Source organism: Oculina patagonica, chromosome 7, assembly GCF_052425735.1.
Source record: "Oculina patagonica isolate OP01 chromosome 7, crgOcupat, whole genome shotgun sequence".
Classification (NCBI taxonomy): Eukaryota; Metazoa; Cnidaria; class Anthozoa; order Scleractinia; family Oculinidae; genus Oculina; species Oculina patagonica.
The window spans coordinates 12,374,058-12,397,308 of NC_135764.1; the positions used below are offsets into that span (position 1 = coordinate 12,374,058).

General features: G+C 39.9%; 4 protein-coding genes across 5 annotated transcripts; 3 read left to right on the plus strand and 1 right to left on the minus strand.

Annotated features, from left to right (window-relative positions):
• Window positions 1-12: 12 nt before the first annotated feature.
• LOC144659701 (dephospho-CoA kinase domain-containing protein-like) lies at window positions 13-15,318 on the plus strand. The gene is made up of 4 exons (XM_078520193.1): window positions 13-216; window positions 2,199-2,402; window positions 4,052-4,139; window positions 14,612-15,318. The coding sequence occupies exons 1-4, from the start codon at window positions 105-107 to the stop codon at window positions 14,892-14,894; spliced, it is 687 nt and encodes a 228-aa protein (XP_078376319.1). The 5' UTR covers window positions 13-104; the 3' UTR covers window positions 14,895-15,318.
• LOC144660902 (uncharacterized) lies at window positions 5,487-8,123 on the plus strand. The gene is made up of 3 exons (XM_078521627.1): window positions 5,487-6,163; window positions 6,702-7,251; window positions 7,710-8,123. Exons 1-3 carry the CDS (start codon window positions 5,487-5,489, stop codon window positions 7,929-7,931), a joined length of 1,449 nt encoding a protein of 482 aa, XP_078377753.1. The 3' UTR covers window positions 7,932-8,123.
• On the minus strand, window positions 8,191-13,904 carry LOC144660903 (uncharacterized). Its single transcript, XM_078521628.1, has 9 exons — window positions 13,388-13,904; window positions 13,231-13,331; window positions 12,383-12,486; window positions 12,108-12,159; window positions 11,816-11,873; window positions 11,548-11,688; window positions 10,019-10,593; window positions 9,230-9,629; window positions 8,191-8,713 (listed from the first exon to the last, which is right to left on the minus strand). The coding sequence occupies exons 1-9, from the start codon at window positions 13,902-13,904 to the stop codon at window positions 8,466-8,468; spliced, it is 2,196 nt and encodes a 731-aa protein (XP_078377754.1). The 3' UTR covers window positions 8,191-8,465.
• An 835-nt stretch (window positions 15,319-16,153) lies between the features above and the next one.
• On the plus strand, window positions 16,154-22,387 carry LOC144659699 (dermatopontin-like). 2 transcript variants are annotated; one of them, XM_078520191.1, is made up of 5 exons: window positions 16,154-18,174; window positions 18,806-18,986; window positions 20,035-20,257; window positions 20,613-20,765; window positions 21,707-22,387. In XM_078520191.1, exons 2-5 carry the CDS (start codon window positions 18,812-18,814, stop codon window positions 21,759-21,761), a joined length of 606 nt encoding a protein of 201 aa, XP_078376317.1. In that variant the 5' UTR covers window positions 16,154-18,174; window positions 18,806-18,811; the 3' UTR covers window positions 21,762-22,387. The 2 variants fall into 2 exon arrangements, with proteins under 2 accessions (XP_078376317.1, XP_078376316.1); XM_078520190.1 differs by having other exon boundaries at window positions 16,154-18,986.
• The last annotated feature ends 864 nt before the right edge of the window (window positions 22,388-23,251 follow it).

Sequence of the window (23,251 nt, forward strand, 5' to 3'; positions counted from 1 at the left end):
GAACTATCGCGGGCCCAGTGGGCCCCAGTGTATTTACTCGTTACTCTTCCAAGATGGCGGGAGAAATCCTTTAAATAGAGGAGAAGAGAAGTCCGTCAAACGCTATGTTTATTGTTGGTTTAACCGGTGGAATTGCGACTGGTAAAAGCACAGTTTCAAGGATATTTAAGGACTTAGGATGTTCCGTTGTTGATGCTGATCAAGTAGCTCGTGAAGGTTAGTTTATTACACCCACTTTCAGACTGTGTTTACCGCGTGCATAGCGACTTTCTATCGACATCCATCTTTCGACGTGCTAACAAACAATACGGATCGAAATCCGCCAGCCACAGCCCATAAGCATGACCTTCTGAACTTGTGGACTCATTTCCATGAAACAAACACCGGTATGCATCGGTTTAAAAGCGGGTGTAAATACAACCTTGAAGAAAACGTTTGAAGCGAGAGTCCTGAGTTTTAGTAAGTTAATTATACCCGGGGTATCTATTGGAACGAAAAATCAATCGAACCCGATCGAACACCAATTGTTCGATTGGGTTTGGTTATCAAACAAACTCGAACATCTAATTTTGGGCATATACTAAAACCCGAAACAACGAAAGAAACCACCGAAACGAAACCACGACGAGGAAACGAAACCGCCGAAACAACCGAAACGGCCGACGAGGAAACGAAACGAAACCCGAAACAAGCAAAACTTCAAGATTTTCGCCACTTACCGACTATACACCCCGAGCCTACATACACCGATAGCCACTATAACCCCGGAGCCTACTATACACTCCTGAGCCACTACACACTCCGGAAGCCTACGTCACAGGAGCCACATGCACCCGAGCCGTACGGAGCCAAAATGTAATGGGTGGGATCGCGCGTGGGGGGCGCGTCGGCCGAGCGCGGGGGGAAAAAGGGGAGGGAAAAGGAGAGGGGAAAAGAAGGGGGGGGGGAACGCCTGCCAGACCCGGATGCATAACGCCCCCCCGAACAACAACTGCAAACTGCTAGGAGACAAAGAACGCAACGCACGCAAGACACGCAGGACCGCCGACGAAGCGAGAAGAGAAAACAAAACACAAGGAAGAAGCAGGAACAGCAGAGAGCCACCGAAGGCGGAGGCGGCCGAAAAAGCGGAGAAGCAAAACACCAAAACCACTGCTCCCGGCGGCGAAGGAGACGCAAGCAGCACCAAACGCGGGGGGAGACAAGGGAGGGGGAGGGGTGAAGTGGGAGAACAGGGAGGAGGCGACAGGACGGCTGGAGTCAGGAGGGGGACACAGAGCGACCATGCCGTGCCGCGCGGCCGCACACACAAGAGCCGAGGACCGCCAGGACCCCCACGAGATGCCGGAGACGCGTGACCGGCAGGATGTACGCACATGCAGCCAACAGAGGCCGCCGCGGCGCGAAATGAACAAAGGGGGCAGAGTAGGCGTCCCTCCCCCGCCCCCCCTCCCCCTCCATTTTCCCTCTCTCTCTCTCTCCCAACTCCCCCTCCCTCCCCTTCGACGCCTGCACGCAGGCTACGTTTCGTTGTTTCGGGTTTTAGTACATGCCCTAATTTTGCTTTGAGTTTAATTATTGAACCAATCATTATCAAACAACATCGAATGCAATCGAACTTTAATAATCCCATTTGATTTTGTTCGATTGGGTGTGATTGCTGAACTTTCAATTAGATACCCCGGAGTTATAATAAGCCTTATACAATTTTCCTGGATTGAAAGAAAACTTGCCACAACTTCCATGAAAAAAACTTGGTTTGAATAGTTACTTCAGTGATGCATGCTGTATCTGCCTGGTCGTCTGTTGCTTGCGATTGTTGGCGAAATGCTAGTTAATTATATATCACCCACCGCTGTGTAACATTGCCATTGAATTTTTCTTCATTGTGCTGTGTCCTGGTGGTGTTGGGTGGGGCTGCTGGGGGGAATCTGAGTGTTTCGGGTCTGAGGTCTGAGATTTTTATGTCTAAGTTTTTAACACACCCTGGTGGAAGGTTTTGGCTGGAAATATTTCCAGGTATGTTTCATTCACTCAGAATTGCCGGTGACATTCCTTGATTGTCGACAACTGGTGTTTTGAGAAATATCTGGTGAATTCACTTCAGAAGCAGGACTGGCATTTAAAAGCATTTGGTACATCTGATTCAGTGTATTACCGACAGTGACTGTAAACCATTATTTGCTCTTCCTACCTAGTTGTTAGGCCCCATCAGCCAGCATGGAGTGCTATAGTGCAGAACTTTGGAAGAGACATATTGCTTCCCAATGAGGAAATTGACAGGGAGAAACTGGGGAAGATTGTCTTTGAAGATGACACCAAAAGACGTGTGCTAAACAAGTGCACACATCCTGCTATTTATAGCTCGATTTGGTGGAATTTGTTGAAGTGCTTAATTCGGGGTAAGTTTTGTATGAAGAGTACAATAAACATAGCGTATTTATTTGATAAAGTGCCCAACTTTGAATAAAAGGGCCTACTGTACCTCCACACCCCCCTCCAAAAAATGAAGTGCTCAAGATGATAATTGATTACTATTTCTTCACTGGCTTTAAATACGAGATTGAAATTGACCTAGTGCTACTTAGAGACTTTCCGGAAGACTGCATTTTCTTAGTATTTTACAGAAACTTTCAATGAACAGTTCTTTAATAAGAAATATTCTGCTTTGGTACATCTTGTTGTTTTGTTATTCTTTTTGTTTGGTTTCAAAATAAAATTACTTGCTGAAAATGGTGAACATTCTAATTAAAGTCCGCTTTTTGGTGAGCCCAGGTCAAATTATGAGCTGAAATTTTTTTCTAAACAACCATTTTGAAATTGGCTGCAAACGATTTTTACTCTGTGGGAAAAACGGTTACAGGCGTTTCTGAGCGATTCGGTGCAATTTTTTCAACAGGCCGCCATTTGGTCAGCTATTGCCTTGAAAAAGCCTGCAAATAGTTAAATTGTACGTCTCTCTGAGCGTTTCGGCTTGACTTTGCTTAAGTCCGCTTTTTAGTGAGCCCAGATCAAATTATGAGCTTAAATTTTTTCTGAGCAAACTTCTTGAAATTGGCTACAAACAGTTTTCACTCTGTGGGAAAAAAGGTTACAGGCGTTTCTGAGCGATTCGGCGCGATTTTTGAACAGGCCCCCATTTGGTCAGCTATTGCCTTGAAAAAGGCTGCAAATAGTTTTGCAGGCCCCTCTGTACCCCTCTCTAGTGCCCAACCTCAAATAAGTGCCCACTCTCAAGGTCCAAACATTTAATATGCACCCAGGGTGCTTAATTGAATAAATACGGTAATTGTGGCTTGTTTAGAAGGTTGGTGAAGTTTGGAAAAAATTCCTGCACCTCATGAAGGTATCCGGGTGTGACAAAAAAAAATAAAAAAAAATAAAAAAATCACTTTTAATTAAGTGGCAATGTATTTAGCACAGCTGTGCTAACTGTGGACACTGTAAATAGATAAACAAATTCCGGTATTATAAATTGAACAGAAACTTGTTAAAAATCCCAACTGGTAGGAGGCTGACCACTTTGCTATTTACAAAGCATGGAGGAGTTGGATTCGGGATGACCAAACTCAAATCCATCTAGTGACAGGAGGGAGGATTTGAACCGTGGACGTCCAGATTACAAGTCCAGGGCCCTAACCACTAGACAACCATGCCCCCCGTAATCTGACAATCATGCCAATCCTGCAAAATTGAAATTTGCCACATTGGTCATCCTAGCTGCTATTAGTTTTAGTTGGAACTTTGGCTACTGCCTGCGTAATGAAGGGTGTCCCCTAAATACAAGCTGTTGGAAACCCAGGCCCCTGGTGAGGGCTTATGTAAATGTTACCATTTGAAGATATAAATCACTCTCACACTTTCCTTCTACCTGTACTTTGCAGTGGTCAAGCCTATGTTAACATGACTACCATTTTCTTTTTTAACATACAGCTGTAGCAACATGGATTTCACATGCCTAAGCTAATAATTTGAGTGACTATGGGATTAGTCAGGCTCAAGTCCTAATTGTGCACCATTGTATTGTCTTTTTTTTCTAAACATTTTGCAGGTGAAAAGTTTGTGATTCTTGATTTGCCACTTTTGTATGAGTCTGGAGCTGCGTTATTTCTGATGAAAGAAGTCATTGTAGTATACTGGTAAGAATACAAATAATTATTATCTAAGTCATTGAAACATTAGGTAAGGTTGGTAAAATCTGCATTTAAGCCTCAGTAACGGCCCATCAGGCTGGAGCTTATCCTGGTTTCAGTAGCATGAAGCGACATCCTTAGATGTGATGCGGCTAGTCTATCACAGGGTTACCTGTCAGCATTAAATTTGCCAGTACCTATTTTTACACCTTGGGTGGAGAGAGGCACTGTGAGAGTAAAGTGCCTTGCCTTATTTTAAAAAAATCTTTGAACACAAGGATCTTTAATTTTTTTTCAAAGATCCACGGTTATTAAGTGATCTTACAGAGATCTTTAAGGATCTTCAAGGATCTGTGTAGAAGCTTTGACGGTCTTGCAAGAATATTTAGATCTTGCAGAGATACATGTATGTGTGATCTTTTATAGATCTTACAATACCTTTAAGGAGTGAAGGTGAAGATTGTTTTCAATCCTTCAAGATTCTTATGCCGATTTTCAAATCCTGTGACATTTTTTCACCAGTTGAGGGATATATATTAAAACTCGTCGTGTCACAGTCAGCCCAAGGTCTACAAAGACAGTCTCGGAGACATGAAGTGAGACACAGGCTGCACACGTGTTTTAGGCACAGGGTCAAAGAAACCCTGACAATGTAAAACTATGTAGTCCTTTAGAGTGTTTTACTTCTTTCTCCTAATTTTACCAATGAGATAAATTCATTCCAAGCAGATGCAAAGAGGCAGTTGAAAGGCAACTGTACGTGCATGTAGAATGACCTTTGGACTCATATTGATGTACCATCGTTTTATTTACGATACGATAATCCATATTAAAACAAGGTCAAATCATCAGCTATAAAAATTATGAGGGGTCATCGCCGCCAAAATCCTGTTTCAAATTCTGTTACGTAGAACCTGTAATACATTAGAACCGAAATTGAACAGACAGAATAGAATTTAGGAAAACAGAACAGAAATTCAACAAGCAGAACGGAATTTTAAACATCGTAAACCACAAACATAACAGAAATTGGAGCAGCAGAATAGAAATTGACTTTGTTCCAATTTCTGTTCTGTTGATTTGTAGTTTATAAATTCTCCTCTGAAAACACTAGAAAAATTGAACAAGCGAAATAGAATTTAGGAAGACTGGACTGAAATTACACAAGCAGAACGGAATTTACACAACGTAACAGGAATTGGAGCAAGAGAACAGAAATTGACGCCGTTCTAATTTCTGTTCTGTTGATCAGCGAACCGAGTGGAACCTGGGAAAGACCCAGTTGAACATTATAATTTATGAATATTAATGCAATATAGTTCGCGCGCAAAGAAAATTTATCCAGCTTTCAAAATGGCTTCCGTACGAGAATGTATACAAAGTTATGTTGTGGATATTCAAAGGCGTTTCGAAAGGGGAAACCACAACGCTGATGGTTTAGATTATATAATATTTCGCCTTGATTGGGTGATTAACATCCTTTTGAGATATTCGGGTACGGAGAGAATTGACTCGAGGGTAATCGACCTTCTTCGTGAGGTGAAGGATACAATTACTTCAAGGCAATGTCCAAACTCTCATGCTGCGGGAACTATTTTTACAGGAATGCAAGGAAGACCAAAGTTTAGTATTCCAAAAGAACAGCTACAGTTCCTTATCGAACAGCGGTTTAATATTCCAACCATAGCTAATATGCTATGCGTAAGTCGTCGAACTGTCGAAAGGCGATTGCAAGAATTCGGTCTCAGCTGTAGAGAAGCGTATAGCACAATGAGTGATGAACGTCTGGACATAGTTATAAACAGTATTTTGGCCGACTTTCCGGAGACCGGGTACAAAAGAATGACTGGATTTTTGAGAGCAAGAGGAATTGTTCTTCAACAAAACAGAATTCGTGAAGCGATGAGAAGGATAAATCTGGAGGGAACATTGTCACGTGCCCTAAGATTACATTGTATAAATAGAAGAAGCTACCAAGTTTCAAGCCCACTGGCACTCTGGCACATCGATGGCAATCACAAACTCATCAGGTAAAAAGATTCAATCAATAAACGTCAAAGTAATCGTGTTGAAAAGAATGATGGTGAAGAAAGAAAAATGGTAGATTTTTAAGTAAGGCAAAAAAAAAAAAATGTTGGGACAAAACATGTCAAAATAACTATTATGTTGAACTCTTTCAACCAGAAAGTTAAAATATCAAAACTGAAACTTTAGATAGTCCTAGACTATCATTTTCTAATTGTGGGGTGTGGTAGGGGCAGGAAGGTGGGAGGCTGTAGAAAGGAGTGGGAAAAGAAAGGGTGGATAGTGGAAATCCCAAGATTGAGGGAACCTTGATAAATTGATAAAACGTTTGCAATATATATGGGGCAAAGAGAATGGAACCACTACAGAAAGGGGGGCAGGAGGCAAGAGTGAAAGGTCCAGGAAGTGGGGAGGTTTAGACCCCCTGCCCCTCCACCCCCCTCCACACACACACACAATTTATGTTGGGTGGCCCCTTGATTGCATCATGGCATTTAAATTAAAAAAAAAAAAACAGTTTTGTTTGAATTGCAATCTACACAGGTGGCGATTTGTAATCCACGGTGGAATAGATGGATTTTCCCGAATGATTGTGTTTCTTCAGTGTAACACAAATAACAGGGCTGCGACAGTGCTCAGACTGTTTCAGAGTGCTGCTGAGGTGTATGGTCTACCATCACGTGTCCGTTCAGACAAAGGGGGAGAAAATGTAAAAGTTGCGTTATACATGCTCAATCATCCACTTCGTGGGCCTGATAGAGGGAGTCACATAGCAGGACGCAGTGTACATAACCAACGTATTGAAAGGTTGTGGAGGGATTTGTTCATGGGATGCACCTTTGTTTTTTACAGTCTGTTTTACCACATGGAGAGTTGTGGCATCCTTGAACCTTCAAATGAGCTTCACTTGCTTGCCTTACACTATGTGTTCCTACCTAGAATCAACAGAAATCTTCAGATATTTCAAGAGGCATATAATAGAGCTCCTTTAAGCACAGAAAGGGGGTGCTCTCCAACACAGCTTTGGATTCGTGGTATGTTGGGTGTGGCACAATCCCAGCAACGAGTGGCACTGGAGTTTAACAACCCAGAGGTAAAGAGAATTAATTTGATTTTGCAGATTATGGGAATAACAAGGCCTTGTGTTATTCATTGAGGCTGGTCGACAAATGCAACGTAGAAAAATATAGGTGTCTACACTATTCTGACTCTTAAAAAGGATAAAACAAACACCTTGCAGCAATCATTTTTGTAAATTACAGGTACATGCACTTCTGGGTACTTCACCTTACAGCCAGCCTTCAAGGTGCACTTGTCAAAAGAAAGTGTGGCATCTCAAAATCCTGCCTTCCATCCCTTGAGTGTTTTGACATTTTTATTTTCGAGATAAGGAAGTGGGGGGGGGGGGGGGGATGTGGAGGTAAAAATAAATTTATTCCCCTTATAATGTGAAGGATTTGGCAGTGTATATTATTCAATAACAGCAGTACTGCTGTATCTACATCATGTTTGTCATTGTTTGAGATAGATCACCATCCCTTTCCTTTTCAGATTATTGATGAGCTTTATGGTGTAGATTTTGATGGCCCACACCCATCAGAAGAATATGATGGTCCAATTTTTAGCAACGAAACTTCATCTGTGGAGGTGCCACAGACTGAAATGCCCATCACTGAGGAGGCTCGCCAACAGCTGAGAACCATTAATCCTTTACGAGATTCTGAAGTCTATGGTGTTGACATTTATGCAGAAGTGTTGCAGATTCTAAGTTGATCATTAGTCGATCGACACTACTTCTTGCGCTTATTAAGGTAACAGTGGTCTAGAACATTCATTTCACTGCAACAAAACCTGGACCTGGCCTTTCACATGTTATTACCAATTGACATTACATTCAAAATGAGACCATTTCACTTTCATTAATAGTGTTAAATGAAAAGAATAAAAATGTTTTTTTTGAAGTTTAAAGTGTAATTTCTCTTTATTTATTTGTAAAAAAGTACCATCATACAACAGAATAATAAATCAGCATGACTTCGTGGATACAGGCTACAATATAAAGAATAAAATATGAACTGGAACTAATTTATGAAACCTTTAATACGACTTGAGCCTCACTCAGAAAAAAAATTTACATTGCAAAGGATAAGCTACAATGATGAAAAAACCAATCATAGGAAACAAGTTTCAAATATGAACTAGTTAACATAAACTGCAACATATCAATTAATGTGTGTATTCCATACAAACAAACCATCCATCAATTAACACAATGCAAATGTCCTTCACAAACTGCAGAACATAAATCTACATCTTTCCAAACCCCACTTTACCATGTGAAATAGAAATATCCATGTATTTCACAAAATTGTCATACATGGTGTGGTATGTTGGTATCTTCAGCAACTTAAAACAGGTTTCTGCTTCTGCCAGAACTTTGTTTGGTGTCTTTGCAAGAAAGGTAACTGTCATCTTTTCTTCAATGATTGGAAGGGAGGGCCAACCAGTCCAGAATTGCAAGAGCCCCCCTAGTGTTTCTTCATCCTTAGAGCCATCTTAAAAGTTAAAAAAACAGAAACAAAACAAAATGAATACTTTCTCATCAAATGGAAATTTTTGCAGCTTAGGCCATGAGTATTTATTCCAGAATATTTATTGTATCCACATTTGGTTTTAAATTAACTTATCAGGGGGTAGGGGCATGCAGTTGGGACATTCAATTGCTACTTGCCAACTATGTGCAGATATGTCCAGGATTGAACGCTGATGAGATGCATGTTCCTCATGACAGGCATCACAAAGTGTCCTCATTAATAAAAGTTCACCAAAACACACCAAATTTTGTCAAATATGAAGTAATATGGAAATGTCAAATAACACAGACAAACATGAAGTTCTCATTAAACAATACCTGCATCTAATCCTGGACATAAGTGACTATGTGTTTAGATGCTTTCCTTGGCACCCGCCTGACATCGTAGAATGAATTACATGTGCAACAAGCATGCATGTGTATGAATAATTAGCATGAACCTCAAAAAATATTCATTTAGAAGTTAACATCACAATACCTCTGGTCTTGAGCTCATCTAAGTACTTTTCAAAGTACTCTTCAGCTGTTGCTGTGCTGTCATCAATGTTATCATACTTGATCAGTTGCCTTAGCTCTGACACTTCAATCGTAGTTTCAGCAGCTGGGAAGATTAGTAGTTGTACTTGTGGATGTTGCTGGACAAGGTCAGTCCCAGTTGTGGCCATTACACGCACTGAATCTAATCCCTTCCTGAGGTCATCCAAGACAGGAATACGCTTAGTGACAACTTCATATGTCAGGACACATTCGTAGGCCAATGACTTGTTGGAGGGAAGTACTTCAATATGAGGAAATCCTGCTGCCACAAGTGTGTCCGCAATATTAAAGTCCCCATCGGAAGTAAATTTGCCCAGCTCCTGGTCACTGCAATCCTTAAGCTAAAGAGGTAAACAACTTAAATGTCTTGCAATGAGTAACAGCAGTATAATGGTAAGCCTAACAAATTAGCTGGTTACACAATGTTAATATAGTGTTATTTCTTCAACAAGATCAGAGTTGTCTAGTAACAAATAATATAAATTTGCAATCTTAAAGTTAAAAATATGGTTAAAATTCTTACCATAATGTAACTGTAGCCCACATACAAAAACTGCTTGATCTGGCTTGGCTAAACAGGTTCTAGTATTTTGGGTATTAAAATGGCTGCCAAATTTTTTGTCTGAGAAGGTTCTTATACCTGCTTTTTTTTTTTTCTCATGAGTGACATCATCTGTTTGAGGTTGAACACACACTCACTGTAAATGTAATGTGTGTCCTAATAACTTACCTCTTTAAGAATTTGACGGAGACAGGGATCTGGGATATCTTCAAGAACCAAATGCTCCAAGACAGTGTCTCGGCTGCCACTTATTAGGTAGCTGATAACAGCTGGTGAGATACCTTCCAAGCCTTTGCATTCATTTATAAAAGAATGCACAATCATCTTGCCAACCAGGACAAAGAAGCAGCTGGATACCAGGTCGTAGTCACAGGATGGAACAAGGTGACCGGCCTCTCCTTCAAACAGTTTAATGCCATTAAACTTCCCTCTCACTAACTCCTGCATCAGATGATAGAAGAATGCTCTTGTTGGACCACCAGCATCTACCCCTAATTCTAGTGTACCAGAGCTTTGAAATTGGATGTTCAGGGGACTTTGTAGGTTAAACCTTGGATTCTTATACTTCCTCAACACCTGACTAATGATGCTTTTGTCTCTAGTGACAACTAGGTGTTCTTCAGGTAAATGGGACTGCACAGCTCCAGTTACAAACCACCTCAAAGCTTCCTGGTAATCCAAGTTCCTCATTCCCCAGGCTGACAAGGGTGTATTCCAATCTGCATTGTTTTCATCTTCATCTTCTTTAATTCAATTTATAAAAAAAAAAGAAAAATAATGATTATCTTCACTCCTAATGATTTCCTTTACTTGAGAACTGTATTCATTCGATTAAGTGCACAACCTCGAATAAGCGCCCACCTGGAATAAGCGCCCACCTCGAATAAGCGCCCACCCTGTAGGTAGGAAAAGGTAATAAGCGCCCAACCCCACCCTCCTAAAAAGAGGGCACAAGAGGAGTAATGACTATTATTGAAATTGAGATTGAAATTGACTAAGTACTACTAAGAGACTACCCAGAAGACCAAGTCTCTTTGTATTTTTACAGAAACTTTCAATGAACAGTTAAAATTCAGCTTTGGTACATCTTCACGTTTTGTTATTTATAATGTTTTCTTACAAAATAAAAGTACTTCTTGCTAAAAATGGTGAAAATTTAACAAGCGCCCACTCTCAAGGTCCAAAATTTAATAAGCGCCCTGGGTGTTTAATCGAATAAATACGGTATTAAATGCTCAACACAGCTTTGGATGTACTATGTACATAATAGATGAACTGAACTAGATAATATGAAAGGATAATTAACTCTAGTTAGGAACTGCAGTACATAAACATTAATGTATCTCCTAGAAATGTTCACTCACAGTTCCCACTTTCACCATTTGCAAAGGAAAACTAGCAACAAACAGTTCAATCATTGAACTATTTTTTTTCACTTATCACAGAAAGCCTTGTGACATTTCACAAGAAAACAAATAGTTCAATAAATTATATAGAATCTGAATAAGGTAATAGGCTGAATTGTGAGTTAAATTGTGTCAACTCACATCTGTAGTTTCTCATTTACAAGCTTTTCAAGTGTTCTCCCAAATATACCCTATATGTTCAAGCGAATTTGATTAAACATACAAGTTAATTCCTGTATAGACCTAAATCAACATTCATTTCCATCATTCAAATATTTGTTTTAGTCTGACCTTTCGTATCCATCACTCCAGATAACAGATAATCTACTGCAGCAGACAGATCTTGACTACCCTGTACAAGTGCACCTTGAATTTTTTCTGGACTTTCTTGAGGAAACATTTCCTTTAGTTGATTCTCCAAACTTGCACCACCTTTAAAGGACAACATACCCAAATTCTTGTTAGTTAAGTTTACTCTGTTGAAAGTGGTTCACCGTTGCCAGTTAATAAAAATAGCCACGATATGTTCTAGTTTTCCTGTGAAATATTCACCTCTCACCTTGTGAAATTGTGTTCAGCGTATCAGTACTTTTATCACCACCAGAAGAGCTGGTACCCTGACAATTAAAACATATACTTTAAATTCTGGTCGATAGCAACATGTACACTGATAGAGTTAATATCAAAAACTTTTAACATCAAAAGTTCCGGTGTTTACTTATTTACATTTAAAAATAATGGTATAGTACTGGAAAAAAGTGTTATCAGTGGAACCTGTGATACATGTGAGGGTGTGTCATGGGCAAGTTAAAGCTTACATTAATTTTTTTTAAGCTAAAATTATAGCTTACCTCCACCAATACCAGAGAGTCGTCAGTCATGGCTGGCAGTGTTTCAGATTCCCTTCACACATGAAAACATGCAACATATTAATCAATCAACACTAACCATGTATTATATTTTAATTGTTTATGTTTACCGCATACCCAAAGACAAAGGAGAATAACATTTAAACCAACAGAAAAATGCCAATGGTTTTGCGCATTTAAGGAGTGCGTGAAACTGGAGCAACTGTCACTTTATGGTAAATGGTACAATGGCATGTGAGGATGCAAGTGAAACTTACCGCGGTCTGATATTGCACTGGGCTTGGTGCTGCCTAAAGGTGGCCAAAGCAATGTCTTCTCCACACTCCAGACACTTGACAGAGAGCACATTTTCACCTTCAACCTTTAAACAAAAGCACTTGTTATCAAAGTAGTAACTTCAGATAACTTAAAGTTAATAAGCTTGGAGGTAGTTGTAGTGATGACCATAGGATTTACTGGTATAATTAGGTACCTTATTACATGAAATTTTTGCGAGACATTAGTTTCACAATTTCAAAAAAAACGCGAAATTAAAGTGACACGAACAATAAGTGTCCTGAACATAACATGACATGAATATGAAGCGAGTTTATTACCACTGAAATGTCCAAAAAGAAAGTGGATAGTTTAGTTCACTTTGAAGATGTGAATGCTGATGGCAAGCTAAGGAATAATGCAACTTGGTTGGTGGAAATGTGTCACTTTTTACCAACTCACAGGGGAGGGTTCATAATGTATGACCGAAAGGGAGAAATTTTATTTGATGAGGTTTCTTAGGATTGAAGAGCAGAAATGTCTAAAACGCAAATCAATAATTATCATAGTTTCGACGCCATCTTGACGGGTAGGCAAGGCGGGTAGAAATTACAGTGTTTGTATGGGAATCCGACGGTAAATATCTTTTACAAAAATTGAATTCTGGATAACTTATGAATTGTAAAGTTAAGATACTAGGCAAAAGTTTTCGTTCGCCGAGTTTGAAGGATGTAGCTGGGCTAGAAAGCTGGGAGGGGGAGTTCCTCACCACTCACAACTAATTCAGATTTCAGGGGGTGGAGCGGGAGGTAAATTTAAATTAGACTGGACTTATAATATAACCACTTACCTCCTCGGTACTTCGAATCTCATTCATGTCCAAATCCTTCTGGAGTGGCCTGATGTAGGCCAGTGCTTGGCCAAGTCCGGCAGCGTCGCGTAGGAAAGGCACTGAATAACCCCAGATGGAGGGATGATCAATGAGAGCTTTGAGCTGGGTGACCCACTTCTCAGCAGTTCAAACCCAGCACCATCTTTCAATTTGGGGTAAACACTCTCCAGTCTGGTTTTAACATCTAGAGCACTTCCTTTACACGAAAAAACCACTTTCCGGCGTCCAAGCCCAGCATTCTGCAACGCAATTTTTTGCGCACGTGTTGGCACAGAGGCAGCTTGTGTGGACCCAAGACAGAAGAAGTCATGCGTCCACGTCTCTTTTACCTGGAAGGTCCGAGGCCTTTTCGCTGCAGGAGGCCTTGCAGAGTGAGAAAAGGAAGAGGTGGCTGGATAGGGAGCAAAGAGTGACCTAAAATTCTGGATCACTCTCTGCTGGGTGGCGTTGTTCCCCACCTGTTGCACTGTAGTCGTCGACGACGATACATGTGACGATGGACGTGCCTGTCTTTCGCTTAAAGGAGCTATTTCGTCCGTATTTTCCGGAACGCTGCTACGGGCCTCGATGAGGTTCTTTACTTCTTGGAGGAGAGAGATACACCTCGCTGGGAGATCGCCTTCGGAAGCCATTTTCAAAGTGGAATAAATTTTCTTTGCGCGCGAACTATATTGCATTAATATTCATAAATTATAATGTTCAACTGGGTCTTTCCCAGGTTCCACTCGGTTCGCTGATCAACAGAACAGAAATTAGAACGGCGTCAATTTCTGTTCTCTTGCTCCAATTCCTGTTACGTTGTGTAAATTCCGTTCTGCTTGTGTAATTTCAGTCCAGTCTTCCTAAATTCTATTTCGCTTGTTCAATTTTTCTAGTGTTTTCAGAGGAGAATTTATAAACTACAAATCAACAGAACAGAAATTGGAACAAAGTCAATTTCTATTCTGCTGCTCCAATTTCTGTTATGTTTGTGGTTTACGATGTTTAAAATTCCGTTCTGCTTGTTGAATTTCTGTTCTGTTTTCCTAAATTCTATTCTGTCTGTTCAATTTCGGTTCTAATGTATTACAGGTTCTACGTAACAGAATTTGAAACAGGATTTTGGCGGCGATGACCCCTCATATAAAAATAACTATAAAAATTTTCAGGGCTTCAACTAATTTCGCATCTGTTACTGTCTGACCTTGTGGCTTTAACTTGTAACCAGTCTCAACATGCTGGACTTTGTGCGCAATCCTCAGTTTGCATTCCCCAAGGACAGGAAGGCATTTAAGTTATTATCTATTTGAGCCCACTTGGCAAATAATACAACACAGACATATTTTCTCTATCACTGCAGTGACCAAGCCACTCAACTGAGTCGTTTGATGGAAAGGAACAACTTTACACAAAGCGATGCTGAACAGAGAATAAATGCTCAAATGTCATTGGATGAGAAGTGCAAGAGGGCTTCTTACATCATCGACAACTCCTCCAATTGGGAGGCAACTGAGAAGCAAGTGAAAAGACTGTATGAAAAGTTCAGTAAATCATATGCATATCTCCCACTTCGTATATTCGTTTTATTACTGGTTGTGTTGATAGCATGGCTGCTGATTTACTTAACGAAGCTTGTTAGCTGATATATAGTTATTGTAAAAATTCTGAAAAAAGGCTCTGCTAAAAAAGGTCCGACTTGCACATCTTATTTGCTATGAAATAAGAGTTTTATTATTCCACCACATTTCCCAAGCTCCACAACCGGATACAACGGTATAAGAATTCAAATAAATAAATAAATCGATTTTGTGTGAACGAAACTGTCTTGCGACTGACAAACCTGTAGCCTTTGGATTCCCGACCGAATTGGTATTTAGAGATGTCGTTTTTTTTGGGAGAGAGAAAAAACGGAGAACCCGGAGAAAAACCTTTGTAAGCAAGAACAAGAACCCACAACAAACTCTTACTCAACCCACATATGACGCCGGGTCCGGGAATTAAACCCGGGGCACATTGTTGGGAAACAGAGCAAGCGTTCTAATCACTCCACTATCCCTGCTCCCCCTTGACCATGTGAAATTCCAGTGTTATTGTTCCCCTTACTGAGGCCTCTTAAATTTTATTTTAGTTAGGGTTTATGTTGTATCAGACAATCATGAAGTATTGTATTGTAAACTGTATCCTTCAGCAATGTAAAGTGCCTTTAGTCTTTTAGGAAGTTGGAAAATTGTTATCTTAGTCACCGTACGAGTGTGTCTCTTGAATTTCACTTTAGTTAGAGTTTATGCTGCAACAGAAAATCAGAAAGCGTCACAGACAGCAGAAACATTAGTCTGACTGTATTGTTAAATCGGGTCCTCAGTTTAGAAAGGGCATTTGCGAATTTTTATCCTAGTCAAGTTCATCTGTAAGTTTCACAAATGTCACTTTTGTTAAAGTGTATGCTACATCAGACAACCAGGAAGCGTTACAGACATTGTAGACGTCATAAGGTAAAAAGTCTTGAAGGTGATGACGACAAACGAAGCGACATTTTCAGCGCAGAAACATGTCGCAAGGACAAAATTATAATGTGCTCTGCCACATACCCTAAGACAATGCAACAGGGATATATTGTAGCGACACGTCTTCTTAATCGTGTGCTGCTAGTTTTCAGGGGTCGTCTTACTACAACATGTCCGCACATTCAAGTTTTCGTGTGTGTGAAGATGTTGTGATTTTGACCCTGCTGCATATATTTCTTGCCGTGTCAGCGTCTTTAAGGGTCGAGTTTGAGAATTAATTGTTAAAATAGAAATCACGTTCATCCTTGGCACTCGAGAATTTAATCATTATTTTATGCTATATATATTAGAGAATCACGAAGTTTCACGGACAAATACACACAAATTTCGACGACAAACGAAGCGACATTTTCAGCGCAGAAACATGTCGCAGGGACAAAATTATAATGTGCTCTGCCACATACCCTAAGACAATGCAACAGGGATATATTGTAGCGACACGTCTTCTTAATCGTGTGCTGCTAGTTTTCAGGGGTCGTCTTACTACAACATGTCCGCACATTCAAGTTTTCGTGTGTGTGAAGATGTTGTGATTTTGACCCTGCTGCATATATATCTTCCCGTGTCAGCCCCTTTAAGGATCGAGTTTGAGAATTAATTGTTAAAATACAAATCACGTTCATCCTTGGCTCTCGAGAATGAAGTCATTATTTTATGCTATATATATATATCAGAGAATCACAGCATTTCACGGACAAATGCAGTGTGAATTGTAAACTCAATCGCTCAGTGACTTCAGCCTTTTATCCAAACCGTGCTAGAGATCCCGTTTAAGTGTGATTCTATTGAACTTCACTTCCCTCAAAGTTTATGCTGTATCAGAAACAGACATTACAGATTATATTACATACCAAATAATTATGCTGTATCAGAAAACCAGGAGGTGTTGCGGACATCAGGTCATCAGAGACATTCATCTCCTGACAAATTTGTTAAATCAAGCTCTCGGTACCCCAAAGCACAGAGATGCTAAGGGCACTTGCAAGTAGTAAAATATTTTTTCTTAAATGTTATCTTAGTAAAGTTCATCTGTGGGTTTCCCAAGTTCCTTATCCGTCAGTGAAGGATCAAGGAAATTTGAATACAAAGTCACTTTTCTGTCGCATTTTGCCGCATCAGATGATCAGGAAGTCTTTTCTGACACGAAATTCAGTACGTGTATATTATAAACTCGATTGCTCGGTGATTTTAGCCTTTAACCCTTTCCAGACCTATCCAGACTGGTCGGTGATCACGTTTGACTATGATACTCTTGAATTTCACTTCCCCAGAAGTTTATGCTGTATCAGAAAATCAGAAAGGGTTTCAGACATAAAGGGGCTAGGTCACGTTATTTTCACGTTTATTTTCGTTAACTACACTTCAGTTCTAAACTTCAAATTGGCAGAGCAAGAAACTTTTATTGGCAAAATCACGTCCACATAACAAACAAGGATGATTTTCGAGCATTTGTAATACAAAGAGAGATAAACTCGAAAAACGTCGGGCCGACGTTTTTCGAGTTTCGAGTTCACCTGAACGCAATCCGTTTTAATCTTCTCGAATTTTGCCCATCTATGCCCCTTTTGGCCTTCTATGTTTCTTTTGAGTTCTTCTACAGTTTATCACAGTTTAAACGGTTATTTTAATATTTCAGTTAATTTTATGGTCAGTTGGTTAGTGCCGAAATTGCTTAAAATTGCGTGACATAGCCCCTTTAACGGGCATAGACAGTGCATTCAAAAATTCTATTATTCAGTATGAAACGTTACTTTGGCCTAAAGAAAGTTTGGAAGTTGATAACTTAATCACGTTCAGGCGCGAAAATTTCACCCTTTCCAAGTTACATCTTGTCATTTGTTACATCGAAAAATCAGGAAGTAATACAGACAAAACAATCATGAAAAGTGTATCGTAAATTATTTCCGTTAGTGATGGATCAAGGACTGAAGTTGGAATACAAAGTCACGTGCACGTTCAGTACGGGTCCTTGAATCAGTCATAATAAAAGGCAATTAATTAAGATAGGGATTATACTGCATCAGAAAATCAGGAAAGTAATACGGGTTACAGATACGACACGCATAAATAACGTAACCTCTACCCGTCAGCGTTGCTTCAAGGAGTTTGTAAGTCACGTTCAGCCTGACGGTCTTATTTTCCCAATTTTCCTGAGGGTTTGAACTGCATCAGAATATAAGGAAGTGTTATCAACGAATGTGGTGTACTGTTAACTCGATCGTGCAGTGACTTAAGGAAGTCTGAAAACTGCTATCTTGGTCACGTCGCAGTGGGCATAAAAAGCTCTCACGATGGCAAAGTCTCCCAGTTCGATTTTGCTAACTGGTTTGTATACTTCTAACCCATAAAGGTCTTAAAGGTAAGTTCGTATCTGTATGTTTCAATTGACAAGTCTAAGTTTTATAATCATTTTAGCATTTGTCCTGTTCACCGACGTAAAAGGGAGCTAAAGGGCCGGATTGCTTGCGTCTTGTTTGTTGTTCAAACAATTTTCCTCCGTTTTCCACGATCTGTAATCCCGGAACCCTTTTCTTTGTGAAACTGTCCGCAAAGTCAGGCAAGTTGACCGTCAATTCTTTCTTAGAGCAAAGGTGTATCAGGCAATTAAAAAGATTACAGAAACTTTGCAAATGAGACCTTTAAACAATTGCCTTCATTTAATTGAGCAAACCTTGCAGAAGCCAAGATCGATGAAACGTATTTTTTTATATAGTTTTTGAGTACTATTTAATTTTCGGCTGTTGAGACCAGCTTTATTCAGGTTCTGTGACAACAAATTTGCATTGATTCATTTTAAAGTCTCAGTATTGCCAAGTAATAACTAACTCAAGCGGATCAGTCGTACTCAGAAAACTCGGCTTTTATGACTTGAATTTATGACCATATATCATGTTTGCATAATTTGGAGGGTAAATACGGCAAAGCCGTTGTGCATGCGCATGTTCACGGTGTCGATAAATTTAAAAAATGCGTTCGTTTTTCTTCTTGAGATCACAATGGCAAAAAAGGCGTTTGTTAAGCTGTTGTTGTTGTTGATGCTCGCCGAAGTTCTGTTGGTTCCTGTCACTGCGTGGAGGAGACGTCGGCGTCGCCGCTGTCCGGATTCCAAGCCATCGGGATATTCCTGGGACACCAGCTGGCTCCGGCCCTTCTCTATTTCTTGTGCCAATGGTAAGTCACATTTTGATCAGATGTTTTGTCCACACATAAACAGAGAAACTATCGAATGACACTCAAAAAATTCAGATCATTCCATATCCTCTCTTATAAAAGTCCATCAAATATTTTTTGCACGCGCGATTTGCTCTAAACAAGTGACCTGAGAAAGCCAAAACTGGGAAATATCAGATGTTATTAAAAATAGAATGTATATTGTTTGTTTTGTTTTGTGTTTGGTTGTCCGTTATAACCAATCCATTAATTTTCGCGCGCGCTCATTGGACAAAACGCATAACGTGGTACAAAATCGGACGAGGGGTATCAGCGAATATACCCCGTCCGCTTTGATATCCGTCGCCCGATTCTGTAGGCAAGCACAAAACAAACGAATGAAGTTCCCGTATTCAATTCTAACTTTTAATGAAATCACAGAGTTAAAAAAAATCACGTAAACCAATCAACTTACATTTTCTTTACATTAAAACATGAGAGCTGAAAGTATTATTTAAAACCATTATGGGGAAAACCAAATTCACAGAGTTTCAGAACCGAGACAGAACATATTTAATTTGTAAGCAAGCTGACCTGGATAGGAGATGTACCAAACATTTATTTTACGAGTACTGTCGCATTAACGTTACTATCAGTATATGGCTGGCTCAGCGAGTGGGCAAGATGATGTTAACCCTGCGTTCTTATTGGCTACCCGAGCCGACACGGCAAAATGGTTCTATCCTGCCCGCTCGGGATTACCCGCGATTTTCTCTCAAACTTGTTGTTGCAGTTGCCGGCGGCTCTCGTACTGAAATTTTGCGCGCATCAAAGTGTTTTATTCGTTTAACTTGTCAGTCAGTAACATCAATTAATTTTATCATTTACCCCAGTGACGACAAAGAAGTTCGTGTCTTGAACTGGTTTCCTTTAGGTTACAGTACATAAAGTCATTTTAGTTCGGTCGATTAGAACACGCAAAAAACTAAAAGAACTTGACCAATATCCCACCTTAATTTTCTGGACCGAACAAGCTTGGTCAATAACCCACATCTATTGCTGTTGTTAGGACAATCTCTGGATTATTGGCGCAGTATGCACAGAGATTGCAAGGAAGATCGCGTCCATTATTTTGGATGTGGATATGGTCCTGTTTCTTATAGCAGCAGCGATTGCTCATGGACAGCTAACTATGTGAATGATTTTGACAAGCCAGTGAGCTATAAGTGCCCTCATAATGGCTTCATCACGGGAATCAAAGGTGTGCACGATGGGTATTACAAAGATCGAAGGTAAGTTAGCCAGCCCGAATATTTAATAGGAAGCTTAGACATCTTTCCTGACTGTTATGTATATCTGGTATGTTGTAAGCCTGGATAGGTGAACACTGATCTTTCACATCGATTGGTCCACAAAGCTCGAAAGCACTATCGATTTGACTACCAAATCATTTCAGTGTAATTACTTGTGGCTTATCAGGTAGGGGGGGGGGTTAAGCGGCAGAATGAAAATCCCTGCAGTTGTTTACATCATTATCACAAAGTCTGGAAAAAGCGCCTTTTTCGGTAATAGACTGATTTGCGCACACCAAGCTTAAAAAGAAAAGATAAATTTTCCCTATTTTCTTAAAGAATCATTTTCTTTTAGGTGGGGGTTCCGCTGTTGTCATGTTGAAGGATATTACGCACACACTTGCCAACATACTTCGTATCAGAACTCGTGGGACGATCCACTTTTCTATAGTGTTCCAAGCGGTTACTACCTGGTCGGTGTTTACAGTTATCACGACGATTATTACGAGTAAGTATTTTTTATAGCTACTTCTCAGAATGATACAAAGTTTACAACAGAGAAGAACCATAACTAAGCTTACAAGCAAATTAAAGTTATCGACCGTGCACAACGGCCGCGCGCTGAGGGACCACAATCCCTTACCTGGACTGTTCCTGACAGGATTGGAAGATGCTGAAAATAAAATGGACAAAATTAAGTGGGCAAACGCCTTGCAAAGCAGTACCAAAACGAGGACGCGTCGATGGGATTAATTGGGCCAGAGATACACGAAGTTAACCTACGAATTTGTCCACTAAATATAGCAGATAAACTTGAGCTTCCCCATCTTTGACCATTTTCGTTAAAACGAAAACAAAAGCAAAACAAAATAAATTCGTTTTGACGATAACTTTTCCAACGCACACGCAGGGGATTGGAAGGCGAAAAAACACAAAATAAATTTAGAAAAAAAAGAATAGGAAGGGCGCCAAACAAACAAACAAACAAACAAACCTGGATTATTTTGTTCTTGTTCTAGAACTCTCGAAATTGTTTCTGTAAGCATTTCTCAAGAAATATTAAAATAATTGCCTGAAGGTACACTAGAACGCCATTTTTCTTTCTCAAATGTGTTAAGCATAAGAAGAAGTCGTTTTCTTTCCTAGCAAAGGCAGCGAAGACGAATGAAATAATTTCTTGCGAATAGAGGCAACATTATTTTCTTTCGTCTCAAGCCCTTGCGTTGATCGATCTCGCGCTTTCGGAAAGGAAGGGGCTGCTACAGTTTAAGTTTCTTAAAAATGTACATGTTTTGGGAAACCACTTCATCAGTTCATGTAAAGACATTGCAAACTTAAGTCGAAATAAGTACGTAAGGTGCAGGAGTTAATTGCGGAGTTGGAAAGAAAGCTAGGCTTATTTTATTTTTGCTTTTTATCTAACGTGTGTATTGTTTTTATCATTTTAAGGGATCGTCGCTGGAAGTTCGAAATCTGCAAATTTAGCAAGTCCTACGGAAAATGAAAACGCAAGCACAGAGAAGATGCATCTTAAAACATACTTTATTATATAATTATAATAAGATATTACAAAAAGATATGAAAGAAGGTGGCTTAGGCCCCGTCCTCACTAATCTGGATAAATTTGAAAACGCATCTTTTTTCTCCGGTTTGGCCCAAAACGATTTCGGTCACCGAAAACGGAGCTTTCCAAAAACGGTCTCTAGAGTGGAGAAATTTGAAAACGCCGGCTAGTTGGTGTAGTTTGGCGGCGAAAACGGAGCTTTTGCGGGAAAACGCTGACGTCAAATGGCCACGTGATCTCTGTTAATAGCTCTGCACGCTCGTTGTAAATCTTGGTACATTTCTCTGGCCGTTCTCTGAGCAACGTGAAATCACCAAAGTCTTCGTTCTGTAATTTTCAACTTTTATGTGGAATTGATCGCTGTCTTGAAATATTCAGCTGAGGATAGCTCTGAAATCTGTAGACAAGCTAAATGACTGATTTAGATTATCTCGACGCTCTTAAGTACAATGGCGCTTTGTTTTCAAATTTATCCGGATTAGTGTGGAATTGGCCTTAATGTTTTACATTTAAACATTATTGTGCTTTCCTGAGCTAAAATGTATGCATGGTGATGGTAATAAAAAACCTTTTTTTCAGTCTTATTTTTATTTTTCATTTTTTTTAAAAAACGGGAGCGAACCTCTACCTCATAGAGCATGAAACGCAGTCAATTGTTACCATTCTGCTGGAACATTTGGAAAACGTCCTGGTACAATAAGAAAACAGAGCAAAATAGGTGCGGTATTCTTAGGGGGGGGGGGGGAGGGGGTGTTTCGACCCATGAGCATTTTAAGAGGGGGAGGAAGGGCTGTTTAGTTCTGGATTCATTTGCACCCCGCGCCCTACTCCCATTTTTTTTTGTCCATATTTTAAATAGGGGATAGCCTTTTTTTCTTTCTATTGACTAACAAAATATAGTATGTCTAGAAATGATACTCAGAACATTCAATGTTCAATGTTCCTGCGCAGTACAAAAAAAAGGGATGATAATAAGCTTAAAATTCGCCTGTCGCTCCGTCCTTACAACACAAGTATTTCTCCTTTCCGAGCACTTTCCGGACCGTCTTTGTTTCAGTGTCGAAGGACAATTATTATACTGTAACAAATGTGAGGAAAATTTATAAAGTCAGACTAACCGTTGCTAGACTTGCTCGCTTAACAGGCTAGTACTAAAATCCGGAACGCCAGGACGAAATATTTTCTAAATTTTCCACGCAGTCTTGTCCGTCTTGACTTGTTAAAAAATACAAATGTTGTTGTTGCAAAGCTTTGTTATCTGTAGTCGTCAGGCAGGTTACGTTGGTGTTTTTAAATACTGTGCCAAATAAACGACAAATCCCGGCTCAGCAAAGGGGCTGGTAGTTCAGGTAATATGGGATAAAGGGAAATTTTCGGGAGTCGTTTCGGATTGTGTCAGTTATTTAACTGTGGACATAAACACTATAATT

Coding starts and splice junctions, on each gene's coding strand:
- LOC144659699 (XM_078520190.1), top strand. CDS start 18,692: ATGACCATATATCATGTTTGCATAATTTGGAGGGTAAATACGGCAAAG. Junction 20,258..20,612: donor GGGTATTACAAAGATCGAAG/GTAAGTTAGCCA, acceptor ATTTTCTTTTAG/GTGGGGGTTCCGCTGTTGTC. Junction 20,766..21,706: donor TATCACGACGATTATTACGA/GTAAGTATTTTT, acceptor TATCATTTTAAG/GGATCGTCGCTGGAAGTTCG.
- LOC144660902 (XM_078521627.1), top strand. CDS start 5,487: ATGGCTTCCGTACGAGAATGTATACAAAGTTATGTTGTGGATATTCAA. Junction 6,164..6,701: donor GGCAATCACAAACTCATCAG/GTAAAAAGATTC, acceptor CAATCTACACAG/GTGGCGATTTGTAATCCACG. Junction 7,252..7,709: donor TGGAGTTTAACAACCCAGAG/GTAAAGAGAATT, acceptor TTTCCTTTTCAG/ATTATTGATGAGCTTTATGG.
- LOC144660903 (XM_078521628.1), bottom strand. CDS start 13,904: ATGGCTTCCGAAGGCGATCTCCCAGCGAGGTGTATCTCTCTCCTCCAA. Junction 13,332..13,387: donor TGGGTTTGAACTGCTGAGAA/GTGGGTCACCCA, acceptor GGGGTTATTCAG/TGCCTTTCCTACGCGACGCT. Junction 9,630..10,018: donor TCCGTCAAATTCTTAAAGAG/GTAAGTTATTAG, acceptor TTACCTCTTTAG/CTTAAGGATTGCAGTGACCA.
- LOC144659701 (XM_078520193.1), top strand. CDS start 105: ATGTTTATTGTTGGTTTAACCGGTGGAATTGCGACTGGTAAAAGCACA. Junction 2,403..4,051: donor GTTGAAGTGCTTAATTCGGG/GTAAGTTTTGTA, acceptor AACATTTTGCAG/GTGAAAAGTTTGTGATTCTT. Junction 4,140..14,611: donor GAAGTCATTGTAGTATACTG/GTAAGAATACAA, acceptor CTATCACTGCAG/TGACCAAGCCACTCAACTGA.